At 44.3% G+C, this 25,567-nt stretch overlaps 1 protein-coding gene across 9 annotated transcripts in view; it reads right to left on the bottom strand.

Annotated features, from left to right (window-relative positions):
• Nucleotides 1-25,567, bottom strand: part of baz2ba (bromodomain adjacent to zinc finger domain, 2Ba) — a 313,230-nt gene that overhangs the window by 142,078 nt on the left and 145,585 nt on the right. For all 9 annotated transcript variants that reach the window (XM_041200669.1, XM_041200670.1, XM_041200661.1 and 6 more), the window contains 3 exons: nucleotides 25,375-25,521; nucleotides 19,082-19,273; nucleotides 31-198 (listed from right to left, as the gene is read on the bottom strand). In XM_041200669.1, the coding sequence (XP_041056603.1) occupies nucleotides 31-198; nucleotides 19,082-19,273; nucleotides 25,375-25,519 (505 nt within the window). In that variant the 5' untranslated portion in view covers nucleotides 25,520-25,521. The remainder of the gene's footprint in view (nucleotides 1-30; nucleotides 199-19,081; nucleotides 19,274-25,374; nucleotides 25,522-25,567) is intronic.

Raw genomic sequence — 25,567 nt, 5'->3', positions numbered from 1 at the left:
CACAAGTATATATAGTTTGCTATCACTCACCTTTTTGTGTCCCTCGGCCAAATTTGTTTGTGTTTCGGGAATGGAATGGATTGGAATCATGATTTGGAGTTGAAGCAGCAAACACTGGTGGAATTCGTAGCATGCCTGATGGGAAAAAAGTTGTACCTGCACGAGTCTGCGTCTCTGTAGCTCGCCACCATTCAGTACCTTTACAAAAGCAAAACAGCATCTTTATGAGGGGATTTGTATTTTTAGGCAACTGGGTAATACTGAATTTAAGGGCTTAATCGAACATGAAAAATTACATTTCCTCAAATATCAGTGGTTACAAAATTCATATCAACCATTCTTCACCAAAATGCCCCCCCCAGGTTTTATCATCTCTTTCCCTCCCCACCTGTCAGCATGTTTGGCACAGCAGAGGGCAGAAAGCTTCCTTTCTGCTGGCAGTTTTATTTTCTCCTTTCCTTTCGGCTTCCAGAACAATAACAAATTCAGAAAGTTCAAATCATAAGCAGATCATAGACAAAACGCAACAAATAAAAACAGAAAATACTGGGAAATACGCAGCTGGACAGGCAGCATCTATGGGGGAAGAAACAGAATTAACTTTTCAATTAACTGAATTTTGCTTTTGTTGTATATAATGCAATAGGCTGAGTGCAACTGTATACCAAAGGCATTGTATAAATTACCAGTGCCACTTCAAGTGTCATTGACTCCTTCACCTTTTCCCAAAAGCTGACACTTGCACATAATCAACAGGTTTTCATTCTTCCAGATGAGTCCTGGCCTCACCAAGGAGAGACACAAGATGCATTCCACACTCCCAATTTATCAGTCTTATATACGGACATGCGAATTAGAAGCAGGGATAGGCTACTCGGCCCCTAAAGCCTGCTCCACCATTCAATAAGATCATGGCTGATCTGATTATAACCTCAGCTCCACTTTCCTACTTACCCCAATAACCTTTCATCCCGTTGTTAATCAAGAAGGTATCTAGCTCTGCCTTAAAAATATTCAAAGACTCTGCTTCCACTGCCTGTTGAGGAAGAGAGTTCCAAAGACTCTCAACCCTCAGAAAAAAATTCTCATTTGTCTTAAATGAGCAATCCCTTATTTTTAAACAGTGACCCCTAGTTCTAGATTTCCAACAAGAGGAAACATCCTCTCCACATCCACCCTGTCAAGACCCCTCAGGATCTTAAAGGTTTCAATTAAGTCGCCTCTTCTAAACGCCAGTGGATACAAGCCTCACCTGTCCAGCCTTTCCTCATTAGGCAACCTTGCCTATTCCTGGTATTAGTCTAGTAAACCTTCTCTGAACTGCTTCTAATGCATTTACATCTTTCTTTAAATAAGGAGACCAGTACTGTACACAATACTCCAGATGTGGTCTCACCAATGCTCTGTACAATTGAAGCATAACTTCCCTACTTTTGTAACCAATTCCCCTCACAATAAATGATAACATTCTATTAGCTTCCCTAATTACCTGCTGTATCTGCATACTAACCTTTTGTGATTCATGCACTAGGACACCCTGATCCGTCTGAATCTCAGAGCTCTACAATCTCTCACCATTTAGATATTGAGCTTCGCTTTTATTCTTCCTACCAAAGTGAACAATTTCACATTTGCCCAAATTATACTCCATTTGCCAGATTTTTGTGTCATCAGCAAATTTAGCAATGATTCTTTCGGACCCTTCATCTAAGTCATTTATAAAAATTGTAGAAAGTTGAAGCCCCAGCATTGATCCCTGTAGCACACCACTTGTCACATCCTGCCAACCAGAAAAAGACCCATTTGTGCCAACTCTCTGCTTCCTGTTAGCTAGCCAATCTTCCATCCATGCCTTTGATTACTTAAAGTGAGCTCTGACTCTCAATCAAAGGCTTGTTTTCGCACAAAGATTTTGTCCTTCCTAAACATAAGCTCTGTGTACATCAAAAGAGTGTTAGCTCCTTTCAATGTAAGAAAGATGAGTTGGTAGATAAGGCTTCATCACTGTGATCTACCTGAGGTAAACAAAAATATTTTTTAAATCATCTGCTATTTCACTGAACAATTAAATGAAAAAAGTGGGTTCATTGCCAAAATATGTAATCACCAACCCTGTATGCTGAAATAAGGGTTACAAAGAAAGACTTTTTTCACAAAAACCTACAAGTTCAAATAACTGACATCCAAACTGGGACTATCAATTGAAAGATCTGACTTTATACATATTTGTAGCAAACCTGAACAGGTTTATTCTTGAATTGTCATTCCTTCAGACATAAAATCAATATAAACTTTCACACAGCTAAAACAATGTACCTGGCCCCATCATTCTTTTTTAAAATAATCACTCTTTAATGAGATATCGTTGTAGTCTCCCAATGAGGTTAGATCACAGTGTCATATCTCACATACCATCTCAGGCAAACTATTTTGTCTGCATTTCATTGTGATGGGATAATCAAGGCTGAAAGACTTGCATTTAAACCAGCTAGTAATTTATATAATGTTGAAGAGCTTAAAACTTGAGAATGATCCCTGCTATGAGAGAAGTGAAAGATGGCATACAAACTTCCAGTTCCAAACCAAAAATGTATCAAGATCTAGAGCCTCTTGTTACAACTAATAAATATGTGATCATAGGTTCAATTTTTGAATTGCTACTGTGGTTACAATCTGCTTTCTTTTACTTCTGTCTGGCCACTGTTTCTCTGAACTAAAGTGTCTAGTTTGAGGAAGCCTTAACACAATGACTGTGGTCCTAACCATGCCTCTCAACACATGTACACACATATACTGAAAAATTTCTAGGAAGCTTTGCTCATTAAAAAGCATGTCAGCAGCAGCTCACTGAGGACATGGCTACGATGTGATGGTAGTTTGATATTTAGCAAATAAGGGGAATACCACCTACTTTACTTCATTCCTGAAATCAACTTGGAAGCCACTTTCACCTCTCTTCTGGACTTCAGCTTATGTCAACTGGTAATGGGTTATAGTTAAGAGAAAATCCAGTAGCCATGTATTCAAGAGCTCAGGAGGCTTAAGTCAGAAGTGGGTAACAATGCAGTGGGTTCAATTACTACTAAGGTTAACATTGTGCCATGCATAGGTGTCAATCTTTGTATTCTGTATCAAGCAACCTCAGGTCCTGAAAACACTGGTGCCAAGTTCCGGGGCTCAGAAGCACAGGACCCAAACTTCCACTCCCAGAACCTTTTCAGAGTGCAGAAGGCTTGCAACAGGCCCAGAACTGAGACAACTTGCTTAAAAGGTTTATAGGATACAGAACTGCTTCACGATTACACAAAAAATTACAGAAGTACCAGGTCAGTACACTACTTTATGCAGTAGGATCAATCACTAATGACGTGATAGCAAGGCAGGGGGCTGTTGAGACTTCAACTCCTTATGAAGAAGTCCTGCAAGCTTTCGACTCTTATTTCAGCATCCGTCAGAATTTAATAACACAGATCTAAATTTAATAAAAGAAAGCAAAGACCAGGTGAATACATGGATTTGTTCAACAACGTTCTCAGGGAACTGCGATAACTGAATCTTAAAGAATGAGCTGATTCACACGCAGTTGGGGTCCTAGATGAAGCAGTGTCAGGTCTCTTACAGACTAGAGAGATATACACAATAGTGAAAGCAGTGCAGATTGTGAGGTAAACGGAACTCAGGAAGCAGAATGTGCTGTTTGTTTGTGGGGAAGGAGAGGTCCTGTGCAAAATATCGACTGAGACCCTTCAGTTTGTGGGCCTTTAGAGAGAAAGTGCACCAAAGCTTAAGCCTGCCTAAACAGGGAAAAGCATGCCAACCGCCATTTTTATATGTCTTCAGTGTGGTAGGAACAAACCGCACAAGTGAGAAGAATGTCCAATGGGGGGCTAGGGTGGGGCAAAGTGTCACAACTGTGGAAAAATAGGCTATTTCAAAACTGTTGCACAAAAATGCTGACAATCTGTAAAAAGAGGAAGAAAAATTTAAAACAGAGCCACATACGAGAAGTGGAAGAATCACAAGCAAAGGAACTAATCTTCCTGCGGGAGCTAACTGATACTGAAAACAAGTACTGGAGTATTAAACTCAAAGTGGATGGACAGCCCACAGAGTTTAAATTAGACACAGGAACCGGGGTCTCTGTTTTATCAGATTAAGTCAAATGGCTCAAACAGATAACCCTCATCTATCAAATTACAAGGTCCTGATGGGTCAACCTTAAAAGTCAAAAGCCAACTCAGGGTAAAGCTGAAAGACCAAGAAGTCCTCGAACCTCTCTGTTCTCTACTAAGCAGAAAGGCATGTCTAAAAGTGAAAATCAGCAGTACATTTTGAAATCAATTTCCAAAATTGTTTACCAGGCCTACGGAAGCCAAATTACACACAGCAAGTTTCCACAAATGGATGTGTGATATTGGCCATGTAACCTGTTTTAGTAACATTGATAGAGGAATAAATGTCAGTTTATGCTCTTATGTAGGATACCTTTACTCCTTCAAAATAATGTCATGCGATCTTTCTTCTCTACCTGAGAGGACAGACAGGGCCTCAGCTTAACATGTCACCTGAGCAATGACACCTCTCATAGTGCAGCCTTTCCTTAATTCATTACTGGATGAGCAGCCTAGATGTGTGTGCTCAAGTGTCTGGAGTGGAATTTGAGTCCACAACCTCCTGACTCAGGCAAGAGTGTGATCAATAGAACCATGATTGATGTGAACAGAGGGCAGATTTGCTGCAAAGATTCAAAAGAAAGCAGGACAAGCTCCTGGAGGTGGTTGATATTGCTGTATACAAAGTAGTACTAAAATAATATAGATTGTATGTTGGGTAATGTTCCTCGTGGCCATTATCGCCTGGAAATCGTTTTTGATTACCTTCAACTAAATAGAATGCTGGTCAAACTTCATTTGGAGCACTCTGCCCAGTTTTAGGCTCATCATCTTAGGGAAGATACACTAAGTAAATAGGGCTTGCTGCATTAGTTTGTCTGTCATTCCACAGTGCCTCTTGTGGTTTTACAAGATATTCGGGACGCTCATGAAATGTCTATATTTTACCATTGTTCATTGGCAGCTTCCACTATATTGCAGTTTGAACCCTTACTCCAACTCTGCTAATTTCCTGGTCACTGTCGCACTTTCCCATGGGGATTGGGACAGAAGTGGAAAGAAACTGAAAAGGGAATTGTCATGAGGATGGTATCACATGCAAACTGGTTGCTGGCTGATGCACACCATTTAGAGAATTGAGAGAACAGGTTTCCAAGTCTTGCCATGTAGATATTTGTACGGAAGGAAACAAAGATTTTATATTCACTAAGAATAAATAAATAATTTAATAATAATTTGGGTGGGGGGAGGGGGGAGAATAATTTAAAGAAGCCAAAAGAGTGGAGCGTAAACACCAACATAGGTCAGTTGGGCTGAATGGGTTGTTTCTGTAAAATTCCATGTAATACATAGCCTCTGCTATCTCTTCCTTCGCTAGTTTGGGTATGGATAGATCCAATTCATTCAGACCTGAGGTTTTATCCTCCCGAAATTAGAGTTTATTACCTCCTTCTTAGCTATCTTAAATGCCTTGTTGTTTTTGATCTCTTCTTCGAATATCATGTTCACTACATTAGTCTCCATAGTAAAAACTGAAGCAAAGTAAACATTCAATATTTCTGCCACTTCACCATTACTTGTGCATTCCATTGTGGCTTGATCCTTACATTAACTTCCTTATGTTTTTTGTGTGTTTATAGAATACTATTTCTTTTTATATTGTTTTCATTTTGTAATTTCTCTTGCCTTTCGAATTGTTTCTTTACAATCTTCTTTGAATTATCTTGTGCCATCGTCGTCTTTATTGCCTATATACTTAATATATGGGAACCAGTTAGCTCAGTTGGCTAGGTGGCTAGCATGTGGTTCAAGATAACACAACCAGCAGAGGGTCAATTCCCATTCCAGCTGAGATTGGCTTGGGACCTGCCTCCTCACCCTGCCCCTAAGAATGAAAGGCAATAGCAAGCCATCACTGACAAAAAGAAAACTGCTAAGAAAACAGATCAGGATGAAGCATCAGCAGATAATCAGCCAAGAACCTGCCTTTCGGCAGAGCACACTTGAATGAGTCAATGAAATTAATATATGCCTTTTTTAAGTTTCAATTTTAACCTCATTACTTATTAATCCTTTGAGTGCAATTATAATCTCGCTTACTCGTGTTTTTTAGGGAAACATATTTTACCTGCATTCTACAGATTCACTTTTAAAAATATTTCCCATTGTTGATCCCTTTGCTTGTCAATAAAATTATAAATTAATCAGAACTAGATTTTACTGTCGCAGACAATAAAACATTAAACCAGAATCGAGATAAAATTAGACACAATTTCGTAAAATACATTAGCTCTTAAAGGCATATAAAACACTTCAATATAGTATCTTGCATCCCAGCATGCCAATCTTCAAAAAAAATCCAGTGGTTAATGAATGATACCAATGCAAAAAAAATTCAAGTGAAAACAAATTCACAAAATGTGCAAGAAAGATTCTGAGATAATAAAGCAGTTTTAAATTAGAATTCACAGGTAAAGGACAGAGGGAAGAGACCCTGAATATAGTTTCTTGCAGTCACTTTTAAAGGTAGTAAATTTAAATACATTGAAAGTGTGCAAAAAGCCAGCAAAATTAAATAATCAATTTATCGCTAATGCACACCAGCACATATAAAATTCAAGCTGAGTCACCACTAATCGTCACTAATATCTTTATGGCAGATTTCAACCTTCAACCTGCTAGTCTTTAACCTAACCTCTGGCTTCAATATATCAATGACACTTCTGTCTTTTGGCAACATGAGAAGAAAGAACTTCATAGTTTCTGACAACACATTAACAATCAGCATTCGAGTATTATTTTTTACCATGGAAACAGAACAACAACTTTCCACATGATTTCTTCATGTTCTAATCACCAGGTCTCACGACAGCACACCAATATATCAAATCTACTGTAAGCAGACTCGCACTGACAGATACCTGAACTACTGATCTTTTCATCATCCCTCCACCCTCCAAATGGTTTCCAACACCCTCATTAGAAGGGCCTACTCCATCAGTGACAAGAAACATCGACAAGAACCTTTGCCATATTAAGTCTACACTTCAACTCAATGGATTCCGTCCAGACAAGATTAACATACACTCACTTGTTACCCACTCTATAGCAACTGCTTCCATTAAGACAACAGTCAGCCTCCCATATATCGATTCCACCTCGCACAGACTACAACATGTACTTGAGTCAGGAACATAGAAATCCAACAAAAATCATCGAAGAAGCTCCAATCCATGCTTCATACCAGCAAAGACAAGAAACCATCTCATACTAAACCAGGAAGTTACAGCATACCATGCAATTGCAGACCCATCCACACTGGGGAAACAGGCCTATAGACTCAAGGAACATCAAACCTGTTTCAAACACAGGGAATGGAACAAGTCATCTATCATCGAACATGTTCAACTTAATAACCACCACATCCCAATGGTCCAATTCTAGACTTATCTCAGCCATCATACACTGGCATACAAGACGGGTCAGGGAGGCTTTGAGATCTACCAACACCACCCTGTCCCCCAAGGTGGCAGTCTTCTCATCAGTGACATCTGACTATCCTTGCTCAAGAAGCACATACCATCCATTCAGCACAATCAACCAATCAGCAGCAAGAATGTTAACACATAATGATTTATTACAAACACAACAGCCTGACCAATCAGCAGTATTTCCCATGCATGTTCCAATCCTCCACTATACATAACTACCTCTTTCAGCTGTTCAAGTCATCCCTCCAGACGATGGGCAGAATATGCTTCCCAAGACATTGAGGCCTACAAGTTTTTCGAAGGAACTAGAGGTAACAACTGCTATATTCAGCACAAATTTTACGTGGTGTAATCCTAAAATCACCTTACTTAATGTTACTGCTCTCACTATGAAAACCTTCAAAACAGGATCGCGTTCAATGATACCCATTGTTTCTCCCATGGCATAGCACCTTACCAATCCTGGTAATCCGTTTAAGCACAGATCGCTGGGTTGCTGTTAAAGCCTGCATGCCCTTATGAGAATTAAGATCTGCAGCCACCATGGCAACAAGCATGGATCTCAGGGCCTCCATTTTGACGTGTACTGCAGCGCTCAGAAATTGGGTGGCTTCCTTCTGTGCAGCAATCGGAGACAGCCGCCATCAGATGCTGCATTGCAGCTGGTCCGAAAGTGGTGGTGGAGCTGGCCACCACTTACATGCTGGAAAGGATGGGCTCCAAGCTTTGCACAATTCTCTATGCCATGTTGGAGCCGAGCTCCTCCACGTTCCTGGACAGTGACAGGAGATTGCCTGATAAGCCAGTCAACACACCAAGCAGCCTGGTGTGTATCCTTATCTGCATCTTCCTGTATGCCGCTGCATCAAAGTCCTCATTGGAGTCCCCTTTAGCAGAACTCGTCTGTGACTTCACTCTCCAGTGAGCTGGCAAATGATCTATGTTCTCCTCCTGGCCTTGCTGACTGACTCTACAATAAGGTTCACGCATTAACAGTATCCGAGTTGATGGCTAAGTATCAGATCAAATGGGTGTTTCTTCATCAGTAGAGTGATGTTGCTCCCTCTGCTTCCTAAGGGTGCTGTGGCTGGGTAGGTGGCAGTTCTGGCATATATGAAATCAGAAAATCAGAAGGGAAAGATTGCAATGAAGCAAGAGGTGGACAGGAAAGCAACAGATCCATGGTCACATCATCTGCAGTTTGAACTTCATGCCAGATAGCAGGGTTAAGGAAGGTGAGAATTGAAAAGGGACATAATGCAGGAAAGACCATCATCTTCAACATTCTCAGCGATTCTGGAAGCAACAGGCTCTGTCACAGCCAGAGAATCACCCAGAACATCACCATAGGGTTTCAGGGATGCAGGTGTGCCTGTCTCCTGCTGGTTCGGCTCTGCTCCTTTCTCTCACATACCACCTTGAAATGCAACAGAGGGAAGAATGTCAGTGACTGTGTTGCACTTTGCTTGAGTGATGCACCTGCCATGACTGAATAACTAGAGGCATGAGGAGGCAGTGCGAGATGGATGTCAGCTGGCATCCTTGGAAGGAGTGCAAAAGTGTAGTGGAGTGTCTGAGTGTGAGGCCTGAATCCTGAATAACAGGGACTGCTAAATGGGTGAGCAATATTGGTGTGGTGCATTGAGCAGCATAAGAAGTTGCTGGTTCAGTGGCTTCGTGATGTCATCTGATGACTTTTCATTCACTGACCTTGACCATCCATCTTGAACAACTTCCAGAATCATTGCTAGAGTTTCGGGGCCAGGCTGCAGGAGTTGATCTCTCTGGCCATTTGCTCCCATTTCCTTCAAAGGGCATTCCTTGAAGACTACCTGACCCCTCGCAGAAGCGTGGTCTCCCTCCTCATGATTAATTCAGTGCCGTATCTACGAACTTGATATCTCTCTCTGCCCAGGTGCTTGATGTGCTTTGTTTCCAGTTATAGTACTGGCAGTCAGCAGCAGGGCAGGCGGGCGGGTGGGAGGGAGGGTGTGGGAGAGGGAATGGAGGTGGGGAATGGGGGTGGGAGTGTGTGGGAGAGGGAATGAGGGTGGATGTGTGGGTGGGTGTGTGGGAATGAGAGTGGGAGGCAGGATGGGAGTGAGGGAATGAGTGAGAGAGGGTGCCTGCATGCGTTTTGGGGGAGAGTACGCAATTGTGTCTGCCTGACTCCCAGTCTCAATTTTCTTGTTTACTGTCACCACCACACTAACACATACACACACCCTCTACAGTGGGTGAGGGTTGGTGGCACCCTGAGACTGGGGCTGAGGAACATTCCTGCTCTATCACACACTGGTCAATTTTGTGAATTACTCTTTTTTTTTAAACCCAACAAGTTAATGCTATGACATTGCTTTATTTTCGCTCAGCAATTGTTTCTTTTCTTAATACATCAACTTTGTTTTTGAAAGTTGTGCTGAACCTTATTTTTCCCAAATTTGCTCATCAGCCCCTTGAGAGAAAAAAAAATGGAAATGTGGATCCCTCAAGTGAAAAAAGGTTGGACAAGCCTGTAAGAGACACTGTTGCTCAAAGGTTTGAAAGGTGATTTCAAAGAAGCCTTGGCAAATTGCTACGGTGCACACTGTAGCAGTGATACACACTACAGCAAATGAGTCCCAGTGTGGAGGGACTGAATGCTTAAGTTGCTGGATGACTGGCACCAATCAAGTGGGCCTTCCCCTGATTAAAGCATTCCAGATACACTGTTTGTCACATTTTGTAATTAAAATAATTAAAGGCCGTCCTGTCAACAAAACACAGGTGAAAAGCAGGTGAGATAATTGGAGCTGTCTCCACTGACAACACGATTGCTAATATCAGGATAATGAGACAAAACAAAAATAGCTGGAAAAACTCAGCAGGTCTGACAGCATCTGCGGAGATGAATACAGTTAACATATTGAGTCCGTATGACTCTTCATCAGAACTAAGGAAAAATAGAAATGAGGTGAAATATAAACCGGTTGAGAGGGGTGGGACAGGTAGAGCTGGATAGAGGGCCGGTAATAGGTGGAGGCAAAGGAGAGATTGCCAAAGATGTCAAACAAAAGGACAAAGGGGTAATGACGGTGGTGATATTAGCTAAGAAATGTGCTAATGGTGACATTAAGGGTAGAAAGCAGGACAAGCAAGTGAAAGATAGCCCTAGTTTTTGGGGGGGGGGGGGGGGGGGGGGGGGGGGCGGTGGCGGTAGGAGAAATCGAAATAGGCTAAAAAGGTGGAGATAAAACAATGGATGGAAATATATTTTAAAATAATACAAATAGTGGGAAAAAAAATATATAAAAAATATATATTTTAAAAATTATTGGAAAAGTGGGGGGTGTCAGAAAGGGGGTGGGGATGGAGGACAGAGCTCATGATCTGAAGTTGTTGAACTCAATGTTAAGTCTGGAAGACTGTAAAATGCCTAATCGGGAGATGAGGTGCTGCTCCTCCAGTTTGCGTTGAGCTTCACTGGAACATTGCAACAGGCCAATGATGGACATGTGGGCATGAGAGCAGGGTGGTGTGTTGAAATGGCAAGCGACAGGGAGGTCTGGGTCCTGCTTGCATACAGACCAAAGGTGTTCCGCAAAGTGGTCACCCAGTCTGCGTTTGGTCTCTCCAATGTAGAGGAGATCGCATTGGGAGCGGCGAATGCAATAGACTAAATTGAGGGAAGTGCAAGTGAAATGCTGCTTCATTTGAAAGGAGTGTTTGGGCCCTTGGACGGTGAGGAGGGCGGAAGAGGCAGGTGTTGCACATTTTGTGGTTGCATGGGAAGGTGCCGTGGGAGGGGGTTGAGGTGCAGGGGGTGATGGAGGACTGTAGCAGGGTGTCCCAGTGGGAGCGGTCCCTGCGGAATGCTGACTAAGCTTTTATCAGGATAATGAGAATTTGATTCTTCCAAATTCAACTTTTTTGGAAAATCAACTAAATTACAAGGAAGAGAGACAGTGCAAATCTGGGGTGATTCTGCCCAAAGTGCAGTAGCAGGTGGGAAATAAGGCGTCGTACCTGCCGGCCACAATGGCGGCTTTTTGTGCCATATCATCCCATTCCCAGCCTATCCGCCTCATTAATAATGCATCCCCAGAAAAAAAAACACTAGATCACCTGGGGCCAGAGGGTGGTAGCCAGGCTCTGATTCGCCGGCCGTGCTATTGCCTTAGGCCTTCAGCAATCCGGGTGCCATACTTAAAGGCCATCCCTGCAGCTAGCTCTCTTTAAGGCATCAGAAGCTGCTAGAGAGTCAAGACTGCCAAAGGGAGGAAACATGCTGCCCCCAAATTTAGTGACGCCTTCCTCGGGCACCTATTGGATACTGCGGAGGCCCACTGTGAAATCCTTTGCCTCTGCTCTGGGCGAAGACCAGCAAGCAAAAGTCACCAGACCAGCATGGGGTGGTGGTGTGGCAGTGGCGATCAATACCAAGGCCCTGCAAAAGAGGACAGGCCAAAAGATGATGACCTCTTCTGTTCTACTAGAGCAAGTCACTGTTCTCATCATTCTCAACTCACACTCACAAGCCCATTACACATCCACAGGGATCTCTCTCACTGTCAATTCAAGTGACATCACTATTCAATCTCTCACACATCTTCATCTGCCCTGCAGATCATGTCCTCATCCCATCTGTGGCACCACTCACCACACACACATGCCACGCATCCTTATCTTCTGACCTGACAGGTGTCCTGCTTACACTCTCTCCATCAGTCTTCATGCAGGACAAGCTAGCACAACGAAAGGAAAAGGTTGCAGACTGGTGGGGGAATGCCTGACATCAAGGGCCTCACAGAATTTGAAAATAAGAGCTATCCAGCTGGCCAGCAATGATCTGGACCATTCCTGGTCTGTGAGGTCAGTGTTGCCCAACCAAGTGGGGATCCAGCTGTGCAACATCCATCAGACAACCATGCCGTGAGTCAGTTCCCCTGTTCCATAGTCCATGGCCATGCACTAATTATCTCTCTTACTTTCGCTGGCACATATGGAAAGGAGTCGAGGGGGCCCGCGACCCAGATCATCAACTCAAGCCCCAAAGGCACCTCATCTGATGACACCCTAATTGAAGACGCGTCACAGCACTCACCCATACCTTCACAAGCGCAGAGACACACGCTTTGGTGGGGCCTAGTTCTAGAGTAGCCTCAGGGTCACAATCTGGTGACCACATCGCACTGACTGATCTGCAGCTGGCGGCGGCAGGGACCTCCCAGGTTTCTGGCACTCTGAGGACTGCTGGAGGCCAGAAATCTGCTGAGTCTAAGTGAAACGAGGAGTCATTGGGCTCAGTCATACCTCAACTGTTGAAGCTGCAAAGGCAAGCTTGGAACATCAGGAAGGGATGTCTGCTGGACTCCTCAGATTGCAAGGCACAATTATAGGAGTCCATCCGCCTTCAGTGATGGCGCCGGCATGCCAACACACCAAGGTCAACACTGGTAGTATGGGGTTTGCCACGGAGACCTTGGTCTAGGACATCGGTCCTGCACTGCTGCATGGGCTGAACTCCATCACTGACACCATAGTTGGCCTCCAACTGCGTCAACACGAGAGGGGTGCAGGACAGCTCGATCGCACTCCAGCTTCCCCTCCTCCTCAAGGAGTCAACCAGGGGTCCTTGGGCACCCACAGGGAGGAGAATCAGGTATACCCCCCTCCAGGGTCAACCATCCAGGTGACTCCGGGAGCATCCAGCCCATCCAAATCCCCTCTTCCTGTGACCCCAGCAGCTCCAGCTCCACAGAACGAGGAGGGTGCCACTGCCACACAGCAGGATCACAAAAGCAGGCTGGGGTCTTCCAGGTGTCAGCCATACAGATCATGCCTGTCAAAGTCATCGCAGGCAGGGTGTAGCACTAAGCAGGCTACCTCCAATGTAGATATCGGGCGAGCACCAAGACGTGGTTGGCAGGGTTAGGAATTTTTTTTTTAAATGCAGCTGCACAGCGTGGACACGGATGTTAATCGCTTGTATTTAAATGTTCACTATTGTAAATAAACTCCTCGGAATGTCTCATTGCCTATGGCTCCTTGCTATGATGGGCAATGTTCATGTCACTTGTGAAATTTTGGTTCCTGCACAAGATAAAGGCAGGCGTCTCAGCCCAGGGCCTCTTCAGTTGCCCAGTGTGCAGCTTTCAGATCAAACTGATGGTCTGTCTACACACTCATTGGACACATTAGTGATGCCTGCACCTCACTGGTGCTTATCCTTGCTGCCAGAATGTCGTGGGCAAGCGTCAGAGTTCTGTCATTCTTTCTGAGGTGGGGCTGGTCCCCATCTCTTCAGCATCTGTGACCAGTGAAGCTGTGCTCCTGAAGGGGTCAGTAGCTGAAGGCTGTCAAAGGATCAGTGCATTTAACATTTCATGGTTGTCTCTCCATGATATGACCCTAATCACAGAACACAAGCAAGCTGCCCTCAGCCAGACAGGAGTCAGACATTCGCAGACACAAGGTGAAGATGTCAGGACTGTCCTCAATGCATCTCGTCATCACCCTCCATGAATCTTTGATGCACGCCACCCGCAGTGGACTGTATTGCAGTGCTCCACCCGACCTGTTGAGGCACCGGAACTTCATTTTCAAAGTGCCTATAAATTGCTCCACCAAAGTCTGGGTCACAGCATGAGCCTCATTGTTTCGTGTCTCTGCTGCAGTCTGTGGCCACGACACAGGTGTCATCAGCCTCGTCCTTTGTGGGTAGCCCTTGTCTGAGAGAAGCCAACCCTGCAGCTTCTCTGGACCCTGGAAAATGTCAGGGATCTGAAACCTGCTAACGATGTAGGAGTCGTGCACGCCGCCTTGGAATCGTGCGCAGACCTGCAAGATGTGTTTATGGTAATCGCACACCGGCTGAACATTCAGTACATAAAAGCCCTTGCAGTTGACATAGTTGACTGCTTAGTGCCACAGAGATACAAGTGGCACGTGAGTGCGGTCGATGGCACCTGCCTGAAAACCTGTGATCTGTGTAAATCTTGCTTCCTGGTTTTCCTGATCCTGGGCAAAATGCTCAAAGTTGTGTGCCTTCACGAAGATGGCATCCGTGATGTCCTGGACACACTTATGCGTGGAGGCTTGCAAGATCTTGCACACATCACCTGTGGAGGCCCAGAAGGAGCCACTGGCATAAGAATTGAGCGCCACAGTCACTTTCACGGCCACTGGTAGTGTATGCCCTCTATGTCCTCATGCGCCAAATCCTGTAGCACATGGCATATGTGACCAACCAGTTCCCAAGATATGTGCAGTCTTCGGCAACATTGATTCTCAGTCATCTGCAGGAATGACAAGTGCCGTCTATAGACCCAGGATCTAGCTAGGTGCCTACGAGCGACGGCTCACTGTAGATCTTCAGCTGCTTGTGCAGGTCCTGCCACCACTTCATCTTGAGGGAGGTGCTCCTCCCTTCACCGAGCCAGGCACCTCCGCCACTCTCTTCTTCTATTTCTTTGGTCTCTATAAGCTATATGAGGCATACCACTAAATCACCAGGCTCCATGATCCTGACCCTCTCCTCTTGCTGGATCAAAGGTAGATGCGTGGGTTAGCATATGTGTCCTAAGAACCTCTCTTGGTTAAGTCTGAAAGCCCCTTTCTGCATGCAGGAAAGTGTTAGCCACCACTTGAATAGCCAGTCTGTAGTGCAATCATTGGCTGTCTGAAACCCCACCCAGCTCCTCGCACTCCAACTTGGCCAATTGGTGGCAGCAGCTTCGGCCACTGGACTGCATGATGTGCTCTCAGCTCAGGCGCAGGCACTCTCCTAACCTGCATTGCAAGGTTGCCCTGTTAGCTTTAAACATAATGGATCCTGGTCCACGCCTTAATTAAAAACATTGCAAGGGGCTGTGAGCACCTCCACCAGTGACTGTGCCATGGCCACCCTTCACAAAGGGATTGTACTACTTGCCCAGTTGGCCAATTGCTCTGCTGCCCCCCTAAAACGTACATTAATTTGTAGTCTATGCCGAAGGGGTGAAAAGTTCTGGAGCATTTGGTGCCACTTTCATGCTTTCACATTGATGAGTGGGCAGGAAACCTTCAGAGGCCCAATTCCAAACATGTTAATGTTGCTGCAGCAGAACAGTCTCAGCTGCAGAAGAATGCTCACTTTTCCAAGCGTGTGGCTGCTTCCCTACTCCCACCCCACGGCATGAGCTTGAGTCTTTCCTTCAATCTCTTTGAGCTGCCTTGCCTCCCTTCCCCGGCATGTGCTCTACTCTTTCCTTCAGTCTGTCTGTGCTGCCTTGCCCCCACGCCACCAGCATGTGCTTAAGTCTTTCCTTCAGTCTGGCTGTGTTGCCTTGCCACCACAACCACACCACCCCCTGGTCCACAGTGGAGCCCTGGCCCCAGCACCGCATTGAAAGCCAGCTGAGAAAAAGCGACTTTCCTGTGTCCCTGTGAATGTGCAGCACTTCACCTTTGATGTCTTACTGCTGATGCTCGCAAATACTGCGCAAGGTTGTGTGCACTCACCTCCAAGTTCCCCTTGAAGTTCAGGTCACCAGGTGTACGCCTTTTAAAGGCGGTCGTAAAGCATGTCAATCTGAGGTCATGCCGGAGCGGGTGATAAACTTGATGTGGTGGGGGGGCAATTCCGGCAAGCAGGGCTTCTAATGTATTAAAATTACATCCTGACGTCCAATGGTGGGAAAGGCAGCCTGCCATCGATGGGCGGAGTGGACGATCACAAACTGGTTTCACAGCGGCGTAAAACCAGTTTTTTGCCTTTGCGCCATACTGCTCTCCCCCCACCTGCCATAATGGCTGACAACAACAGGGCCAGAAAATTCCAGCCTCTGTCTCTCAGCTTAACACATTTTTTTGAAGTTAATACAGACCTGAAGTTAATACAGACCTGAAGTTAATACAGACCTGAAGTTAATACAGACCTGAAGTTAATACAGACCTGAAGTTAATACAGACCTGAAGTTAATACAGACCTGAAGTTAATACAGACCTGAAGTTAATACAGACCTGAAGTTAATACAGGCGTGTCAACATCAGTCCATCTGTTATCCCCACCAAAATTCTTCTTGCTTTTCAAAGGACATGATAGGTTTTGAAAAGAAATCTTTAAATAAATTTTACCTGAATAAAAATTTTGCATTGATCCTCTATCTTTTCAAGTAGTTTTGAAAACCTTTGAGCAGAAACTGCAAGAAGCTTAAGAAAAAACTATTCTACAGTACTGTTGACGGAAATGGTAGGGTTACATCCTGGACAATTAGGTACAATGTACTTGTTCAAACTGAATCGAAATTCAACTCAGTGTTACAGCATTTTGGAGAGGCAGAGAGCTTCAACTAAAATCTTTAATCAAGGCATTTAAAGACACTAAAATGACAAAATGGGTGCATTTGACCATGTTGTTGTGAAATGCATGGTCTAATTTTTATAAAAAGCTTAACCTTAATGTTGGGCATTAGAAATTTTAGATACTGAAGAAAAAAAGCCAGGTGGAAAACAATTTCTTAAAATGTCTTTGAGAGAAAATTGAGAGAATCCAGTGACTAAACTGCACAGCCAAGGTTCAGATTGTTTTGAGTGTTTATCCAAATAAAATCCATTATAAACATGGACATACCATTGTTCTCACTTCACAACAAAAATACTAACCCTCATACCTCTCCTTTTCGGGAGCTGAGAGTCTGGAAGCCCATGTGCCTGCCAAGGAAGCGTTGGCATGCCTTCAGGTAGGTCGATGTCATTCAATCTGACTCACAAACACCAATTCAAATAATGGTAGCACGCATGCTTCAAAGGCTAAGTTAAAGGTGGCACCTACAATTTGGTGACTCACAGGACACAAATGCACACAAGGTAAGGCTGGAGTAAAGGATATCTCCAGAAGACAAGGTCATATCCTAATTCTTCTGCAGAGGGTTTACATGTTGACTTCCGAGGTTCCAGGCTACTGAAGAAGGCTCTTGAGCATTTACCAGGAAATACTAAGTCCACTGGAAGCCTGCCAGAGGGCTACAGCAACGTAATAAGAACATGGGGGAACCCAGCTCCAATTTACCTGAAGGGCTTTGTGCACAGCATCGACCATTCTGTCCAACATGGATGAAGTGGTCAGCTCCATTAACAACAAAATGGCACTCATCACGATTGAGCCTCTGCTGACAACTTCCAAGGCAACACAGCTGCTGGCATGAAAGCTCAGATAACTGTAATGGCAGCTGAAACTGCTTTCATACATTGTCACATGGCTGACATCTTGCTTATAGGGACAAAGGTCAACAGGGGCCTTCAAAATGTCACAGGAGTTCTGCACTTAACAAGCCACATGAGCACTGAGGCATCATGTCAGGAGAATGGCCTTAGTTATATCAGAGAGGCCACTGCTATCCTCTCAGAATTACAGCATGTCTGATTCCTTACTAGCCATTCCACCTGGCTGATGCCATAAAGCCAGGGCAGAATGCTCCAGTCTGTGTTGAGATCATGCAGTTTGCAGTTGGTCAAGTGCTCAAGGTCATCCACCATGACCATCTGAAGTGTCCTTCGGGGAGCTCGACAGGCTTCCACCTCCTAAGCTGTAGCTACTGGAGAATCACCTTGTAGGAGCACTAGGATAGGGAAAGAAACACACAAGATGGGTTCTAAATGCTGCTACAAGACCGAGTCTCAATCCTGTGTGTAAGCTATAAGATAATGATATAACAAATTTGATTGATAAATTTGACTTTGTTCTAGATTGTGAGTTGCTTGCAGTGACTCAGAATGATAGCAGGAGGCCATTTGGTTCATTGTGCCTCTGTCAACTCTTTGAAAGAGCTATCAAATTAGTCCAGCATTACTGGTCTCCATCCATTGCCCTGCAATTTTTTTCTTTGCAAATATATATCCAATTCCCTTTTGAAAGTTACTATCGAATCTGCTTCCAAAATCCTTTCATCCTTTCTTGTCCTCATCCTTCAACACCAAAGGCAGCCCAATGAGGTGGCCCATGTCTTCAGCCAATCAATTTGAGGCAGCCTAAAAGAGTGCAACACTAACTAGCAATATCTTTATTTGTTGAGACAAAGTGAATTCTCCCAGAGTGATAAAACACACCAAGAAATGGTCAGAAATCAACAATCAGCCTGACATGATAAACCAGCAACTAAATTGTAAGTACTGGATAATCCCTTTATGTATCCTTGATGAGAGCCCTGCCCATCCTGATTCTGTGCTGTGTGAACTCAGCATATGGTGAGTGAAGCACAGGCCATTTGAAAGTCAAAAATAGGTCCCACAAAAGTGCAGGACAATAACATAAATAAATTAATGTGCTCTTTAAACGTTATCAATGTGCACTTCTGCACCTCAGGTCAAAGTGTGTGCGCTTCCTGTCCACCATATTAGGACCTTAACAGGCCAGTTAGTGCCAAAACACAGGGACAGCACAACTGAATTTCTGGGCTTAAACCTTCTCACACTGTGAATTGCCATTAATGACAGAAATTAGTTAAAATTTCATAATACCTGGAAAAGATGATAGCTGTGTGTGTCCCACTAAGGCTGTTGATGCACCAATTGTTCCCAGACCGCCAAACTCCGAACGCCCTGAGCTTGTAGTGTGCAGTCCAAAGGCTGCATGGTTAACCATTGGGAAGGCACTCGATACTGCAGACAAATTAAAAGGCTGATCTCCAGCTGCTGCTCGAAACATTTGCCCTGAAATTGAACAAAAGGTAAATTCTATAGCATTTTTATAAAATTGTATGGGAGAGTGAAAATCTATATTTAATATAGTTTGAAGCAAATAGTTTGAAAACACCAGCATGTATTTTTTTTTAAATTATTCATTCATGGGATGTGGGCATTACTGGTTAGGCCAGCATTTATTGCCCTTGAGGAGGTAGTGGTGAGCTGCCTTCTTGAGCTGCTGCAGTCCATGGGGTGTAGGTACACCCATAGTGCTGTTAGGTAGGGAGTTCCAGGATTTTGACCCTGCAACAGTGAAGGAACAGCAATGTATTTCCAAGTCAGGATCATGACTGACTTGGAGGGAAACTTCCAGGCGGTGGTGTACCCATCTATCTGCTGTCCTTGTCCTTCTAGATGGTAGAAGTCATGAGTTTAGAAGGTGCAGTCTAAGGAGCCTTGGTGAATTCCTGCAGTGCATCTTGTAGATGGTACACACTGCTGCTACTGTGTGTCGGTGGTGGAGAGAGTGAATGTTTGTGGATGTGGTGCCAATCAAGCAGGCTGCTTTGTCCTGGATGGTGTCCAGCTTCTTCAGTGTTATAGGAGCTGCACAATCCAGGAAAGTGGGAAGAATTCCATCACACTCCTGACTTGTGCCTTGTAGATGGTGGACATGCTTGGGGAAGTCAGGTGAGGTACTTGTCGCAGGATTCCCAGCCTCTGACCCACTCTTGTAGCAACAGTATTTATATGGCTAGTCCAGTTCAGTTTCTGGTCAATGGTAACCCCCAGGATGTTGATAGTAGGGGATTCAGTGATGGTAAGGCCATTGAACATAAAGGGGCGATGGCTGTGTTCTCTCTTGTTGATGGTCATTGCCTGGCACCTGTGTGGCGCGAATATTACTTGCCACTTGTCAGCCCGAGCCTGGATGTTGTTCAGGTCTTGCTGCATTTGGACATGGACTGCTTCAATATCTGAGTCACCGTGAATGGTGCTGAACATTGTGCAATCATCAGTGAACATCCCTACTTCTGACCTTATGATGGAAGGAACGTAATTGATGAAGCTGTTGAAGATGGTTGAGCCAAGGACACTACCCTGAGGAACTCCTGCAGTGATATCCTGGAGCAGAGATGACTGACCTCCAATAACCACAACCATCTTCCTTTGTGCTAGATATGACTCTAACTAGTGGAGAGCTTTCCCCTGCCCGGTTCCCACCGACTCCAGTTTTGCTAAGGTTCCTTGATGCTACACTCGGTCATATGCTGCCTTGATGTCAAGGACAGTCACTCGCACCTCACCTTGGGAGTTCAGCTCTTTTGTCCACGTTTCAACCAAGGCTTGAATGAGGTCAGGAGCTGACTGGCCTTGGCCGAACCCAAACTGGGCGTCAGTGAACAGGTTATTGCTAAGTGCTGCTTGACAGCACTGTTGATGACCTCTTCCATTACTTTTCTGATGACAGAATGATGGGGCAGTAATTGGCTGGGTTGTATTTGTCCTACTTTTAGAGTACAGGACATTCCTGGGCAATTTTCCACATAGCCAGGTGGATGCCAGTGTTGTAGCTGTACTGGAACAGCTTGGTTAGGGCGCAGCAGGTTCTAGAGTACAAGTCTTCAGTACTATTGCCAGAATATTGTCCAGGCCCTTAGCCTTTGCACTATCCAGTGCCTTCAGCTGTTCCTTGATATCACGTGGAGTGAACTGAATTGGCTAAAGACGGACACCTGTGATGCTGGGGACCTCCAGAGGAGGCCAAAATGGATCATCCATTTGGCACATCTGGCTGAAGATTGTAGCAAATGCCTTACTTTTGCATCAATGTGCTGGGTTCCCTCATCATTGAGGGATATTGTCCACCACCATTTGCGACTGGATGTGGCAGGACTGTAGAGCTTAGAATTGATCCGTTGGCTGTGGGATCGCTTAGCTCTGTCCATCACGGCTGCTTATGCTGTTTTGGATGCAAGTAGCCCTGTTGTAGCTTCACCAGGTTGACACCTCATTCTTAGGTTTGCCTGATGCTGCTCTTGGCATGCCCTCCTGCACTCTTCATTGAACCAGGGTCGATCCCATGGCTTGATGGTAATGGTAGAGCAGGGGATATGCCAGGCCATGAGGTTACAGATTCTGAGTACAATTCTGCTGCTGCTGAGGCCCAGAGCGTCTCATGAACGTCCAGTCTTGAGTTGCTAAATCTGTTCAAAATCTATCCCATTTAGCATGGTGGTAGTGCCACACAACACAATGAGGGTATCCTCAATCTGAAGGCAGGACTTCCACAACGACTGTGTGGTGGTCACTCCTACTGATACTGTCATGGACAGATGCATCTGCGGCAGGCAGGTTGGTGAGGATGAGGTCAAGTATGTTTTCCCCTCTTGTTGGTTTCCTCACCATCTGCCGCAGACCCAGTCTAGCAGCTATGTCATTTAGGACTCTGCCAGCTCAGTCAAAAGTGGTGTGACTGAGCCACTCTGTGTTGAGCATAGAAGTCTCCCATTTCTGTGCAACTGGTGTTCAACATGGAGGAGCACTGATCATCAGCTGAGGGATGGCAGTACATGGTAATCAGCAGGAGGTTTCCTTGCCGATGTTTGACCTGGTGCCATGATACTTCATGGGATCCAGAGTCGATGTTGAGGACTCCCAGGGCAACTCCCTCCTGACTATATACCACTGTGCCCCCACTGCTGGGTCTGGCCTGTTTAGGGAAGGTGATGGTGGTGGCTCAGACATTATCTGTAAGATATGATTCTGTAAGGATGACTGTCAGGCTGTTTCTTGACTAGTCTGTGAGACAGCTCTCCCAATTTTGGCAGGAGGACTTTGCATGGTCAACAAGGCTGAGTTTGAAACTGGTGGTTTCCTCAGTCAATGCTGGGTGGTCAGTCTGGTTTCACTCCTTTTTTGAGACTTTGTAACAGTTTGATCCAACTGAGTGGCTTGCTGGACCATTTCGGAGAGCATTTAAAAGTCTTTGCTGGAGTCACATGGAGTCACTAAAGAATATTAGTGAACCCGATGGCAATGGTCATCATTAGAATTTTAATTTCAGATTTTTATTGAAAATAAAAATCTGCCATGGCGGGATTTGAACCCAGGTCCCCAGAGCATTACCCTAGTTCTCTGGATTACTAGTCCAGCGACAACACCACTACACAATCACTTCTCCCTCTGGTTGGTCAGTCAATACTGAAGAGGACCAGAACAAATAACAGAAGAACAATAATTAGCTTGTAGAAGTGGGGGAGAGAATAAGCACTGAAGCAGGATTGTGTAATCGACCATGCCAATGATATTAAGGAGGGATAGGGCATCATGATCACAATCATGCAGAATTTCATTTATTGCCTTATGTAGAGCCACTTTGGTGCTATGAATGGTACAGAAACCAAATCGGAGGGATTTATGAAAATTGTTTTGGAGAAGTAGGCATGGATTCTTTGCACAGAAATTATATTGGGAAAAAATGCACTTTAAGATAAAATTCCAGTAGTTAATCTTAACATCTCTACAGCACATTTAAGTATAGAATTCTACAGGTAATGACGAACAAATAATCAAAATGGTCTTTCCTTTCTTTGGGACTTCATACAGTTTAACTTCATTTCCTGTCACTCTCAAGTTCAGTTTTTCCACAAATGCCTATAGATTATTAAATCTATGTGAATGCCAAATAATTAGAGATCAAAAAATTAAAACTGGTCACTGATTTATACAAAGTTAACTCAAAAACTTATTTTAAATTTCAATGAACTTCAACCAAAATGAAAATAAACCAATTTTAAGGGGTTTTTTTTGCTTTATTGAATGCAATGTACATGCAGGAAATCAGTCACTGTCTCAAAAATACTGATCAATCAATATGGTATGCACAGTTCTGGTCTTCATATTGCAAAAAGGATATAGAGGCACCGAGGGAACTTGATTCGCATGGTTAATATCAGAACTCAGCAGGTACAACTATCAGTAAACTTGCTATCGCTTGATATAGTTGAGGCAAACAGTCTAAATGCCTTTAAGGTATGTAGATCTGTACACAAGGGAAGAAAGGAATAGAAATTATGCAAATAAAGTTTGGTAAAGTAGGGTGGGAGGAGGCTCTTATAGAGCATAAACATCAGCATAGATCAGTGGGCCAAATGACCACTTTGTGCTATTCTGGGATAACACTCCTAAAATCAGACAAATGTAAATAAAAACATTCACTTATTGGCTGTCCCAAATAACACATATGATTAACAACTCACTGAATCTCAAAACTGCAAATTGCAAACTGCAGACAGTCCTCAATGCACTAGGTTTCTTTGAAATTTAAAACACCGGTTATGTAGCTCGGTACAAGACAGCAACGGGTGAAAAAATGGCTTTTGTTTCAGGGATAGAGGGGTTTCTCTACCACATTGGATGCTTAACACGAAACTTCACAAATGCTGGGAACTGCATCAGAATGACCAGTACCCCTGTGAAATGGGGCATCGGTCTCCAGGACACTGCCTCTACTAGCCTGCGAGATAATGATATCTTTTGTGGAGATTTATGTGGTCTTCATGGCATTAAATCCCTGACTACAGTATGCCTACCAGGTAACATCATCTAACCACCACCGCAGAGCACTGCAACCATATGGAATGCAGTTAAGAGGCAGCTCGTGATTTGGAAATCATTGGTGTCAATATTCAGAAGGGGGTCTAGGGTAGGGAACGTCTCAACAGCTCAAGGGGGCTCTGTATTCAGAGACTGGTTATAAAATTGGAACATGAGAGCAATGGAGGCTAGCGAACAGATGGAGGCTGGGAAATGGGTTATGGGGAGTGAAGGAGAAAGGGAAGTGAAGGGTTCTGCGGAAAGCAAAAGATTCTGAGGAAAAGAAGGGGAATGGGGCATTAAGGTTTAAAGGAAGGGGTGGGGAAGAGGATGGCACCAGCATTCTTTGCAGAACAAGGAACAGCAACAACATGGTGTCAACAGCTTTGAGGGGTAGCCAGTAGAATAGCAGAACGAAGCTTGAAGATGGAGGAAGATTGTCAAACTGAGACCATGGGATCCTTCACCACAATTGTCAATTTATACAGAGACAGATATCTAAAAGAGATAAATATCTTAAAAGGAAAAATATATATATGGACCTGGGGATTACAGGGAAGAGGGCCAGCAGCAGGGACTGAAGGCCTCCTGCTGTGCTGTAATTTCTTGCTTTCCCCTCTGTCTGCTCGTGCGTGACGTCCTGGTTCTTGGCATACAACAGCTGCTGGTGTATAAGTAACCATGAGCAAAAATAGTCAAATACAGGGCTAACTCAACTTTATAAAAGGTAAATGCATCAAGAGCTGGCAATTCTAACTAGGCAGCCCTTTAAACTTCAGTCTGTCAACCTGTGGAGGATTTCAACTTCAGACAATGAAATCAATTGTATCCATTCTGTCAAATATCATCAGGTATTTCTAATTTAAAACTGCGCAAAGCAGAGGTCACACAAGGGGAAAGCTCAGGTCAGACTTCAATCAATGGGGACGGGTCAAGCCTTCAAAAACTAACCTAAAACAAGCTGAGGAAAAGTGGGGAAAGAGTAACGCTCCAATTCGAAGATCACATCTCATTCCACCAGCATGTCAAGTACTGATGGCCCTCGACCCACTCAATAGCACTTGAAACATAAGCAGCTGCAGCACATGGAAGGAGGGTGCAGAACAGTAATTCCCCCCTCTCCCTTCTGCCTAATTTGGCTGGAATCATCCAGATGCTTGCCCTACAACAGCTGTTTTGCACTGTAGCAGATCCCAGGATCAGGTTACCTTGCCCTCAATGGAAAAGGGTCCCAGGGCAGCATTAAACTGAGAAACTCAATGAACATAAAATCCCGCTGGAAGTAGGCATGGTTCTAGACGGGAGTAAAAGAAAGGAATGTTTCAGGAGGTATAGCCAATCTTATGTTCTTTGTTTCATCCAGTATACTGCATATACAATGACCACTTTGGAAATGAAAGCTGTGCAAATAAAGGACATCTGATGCAAAGCTCTCATGTGCCCCTAATTTACAGGTTTCACTGTTAGTCTATGTTTCACCAATTAGCTTAATGTGACAGAGAGTTCTAAAAGCAAAGCACTGTCCTTACCACAGGTCGACAATGTGGAGCCAAACCCTGCAGCTCCTGTGGAAAGGCTGCCTTTAGAAGCAGCTGATGCTGTAGCTGTACAGGATGCTGAAGATGTAGAAGATGGGGCAGAGGAAGTAGATGCCAACCACTCCCCAGACTCCATATCTGAAAAGAGAATCAAACATTACCAAAAATAAGTGCAAAAAAAGTA

The sequence above is a fragment of the Carcharodon carcharias genome, chromosome 12 (genome assembly GCF_017639515.1).
Source record: "Carcharodon carcharias isolate sCarCar2 chromosome 12, sCarCar2.pri, whole genome shotgun sequence".
Lineage (NCBI taxonomy): Eukaryota > Metazoa > Chordata > Chondrichthyes > Lamniformes > Lamnidae > Carcharodon > Carcharodon carcharias.
This window is presented reverse-complemented; position numbering and strand designations above follow the sequence as displayed.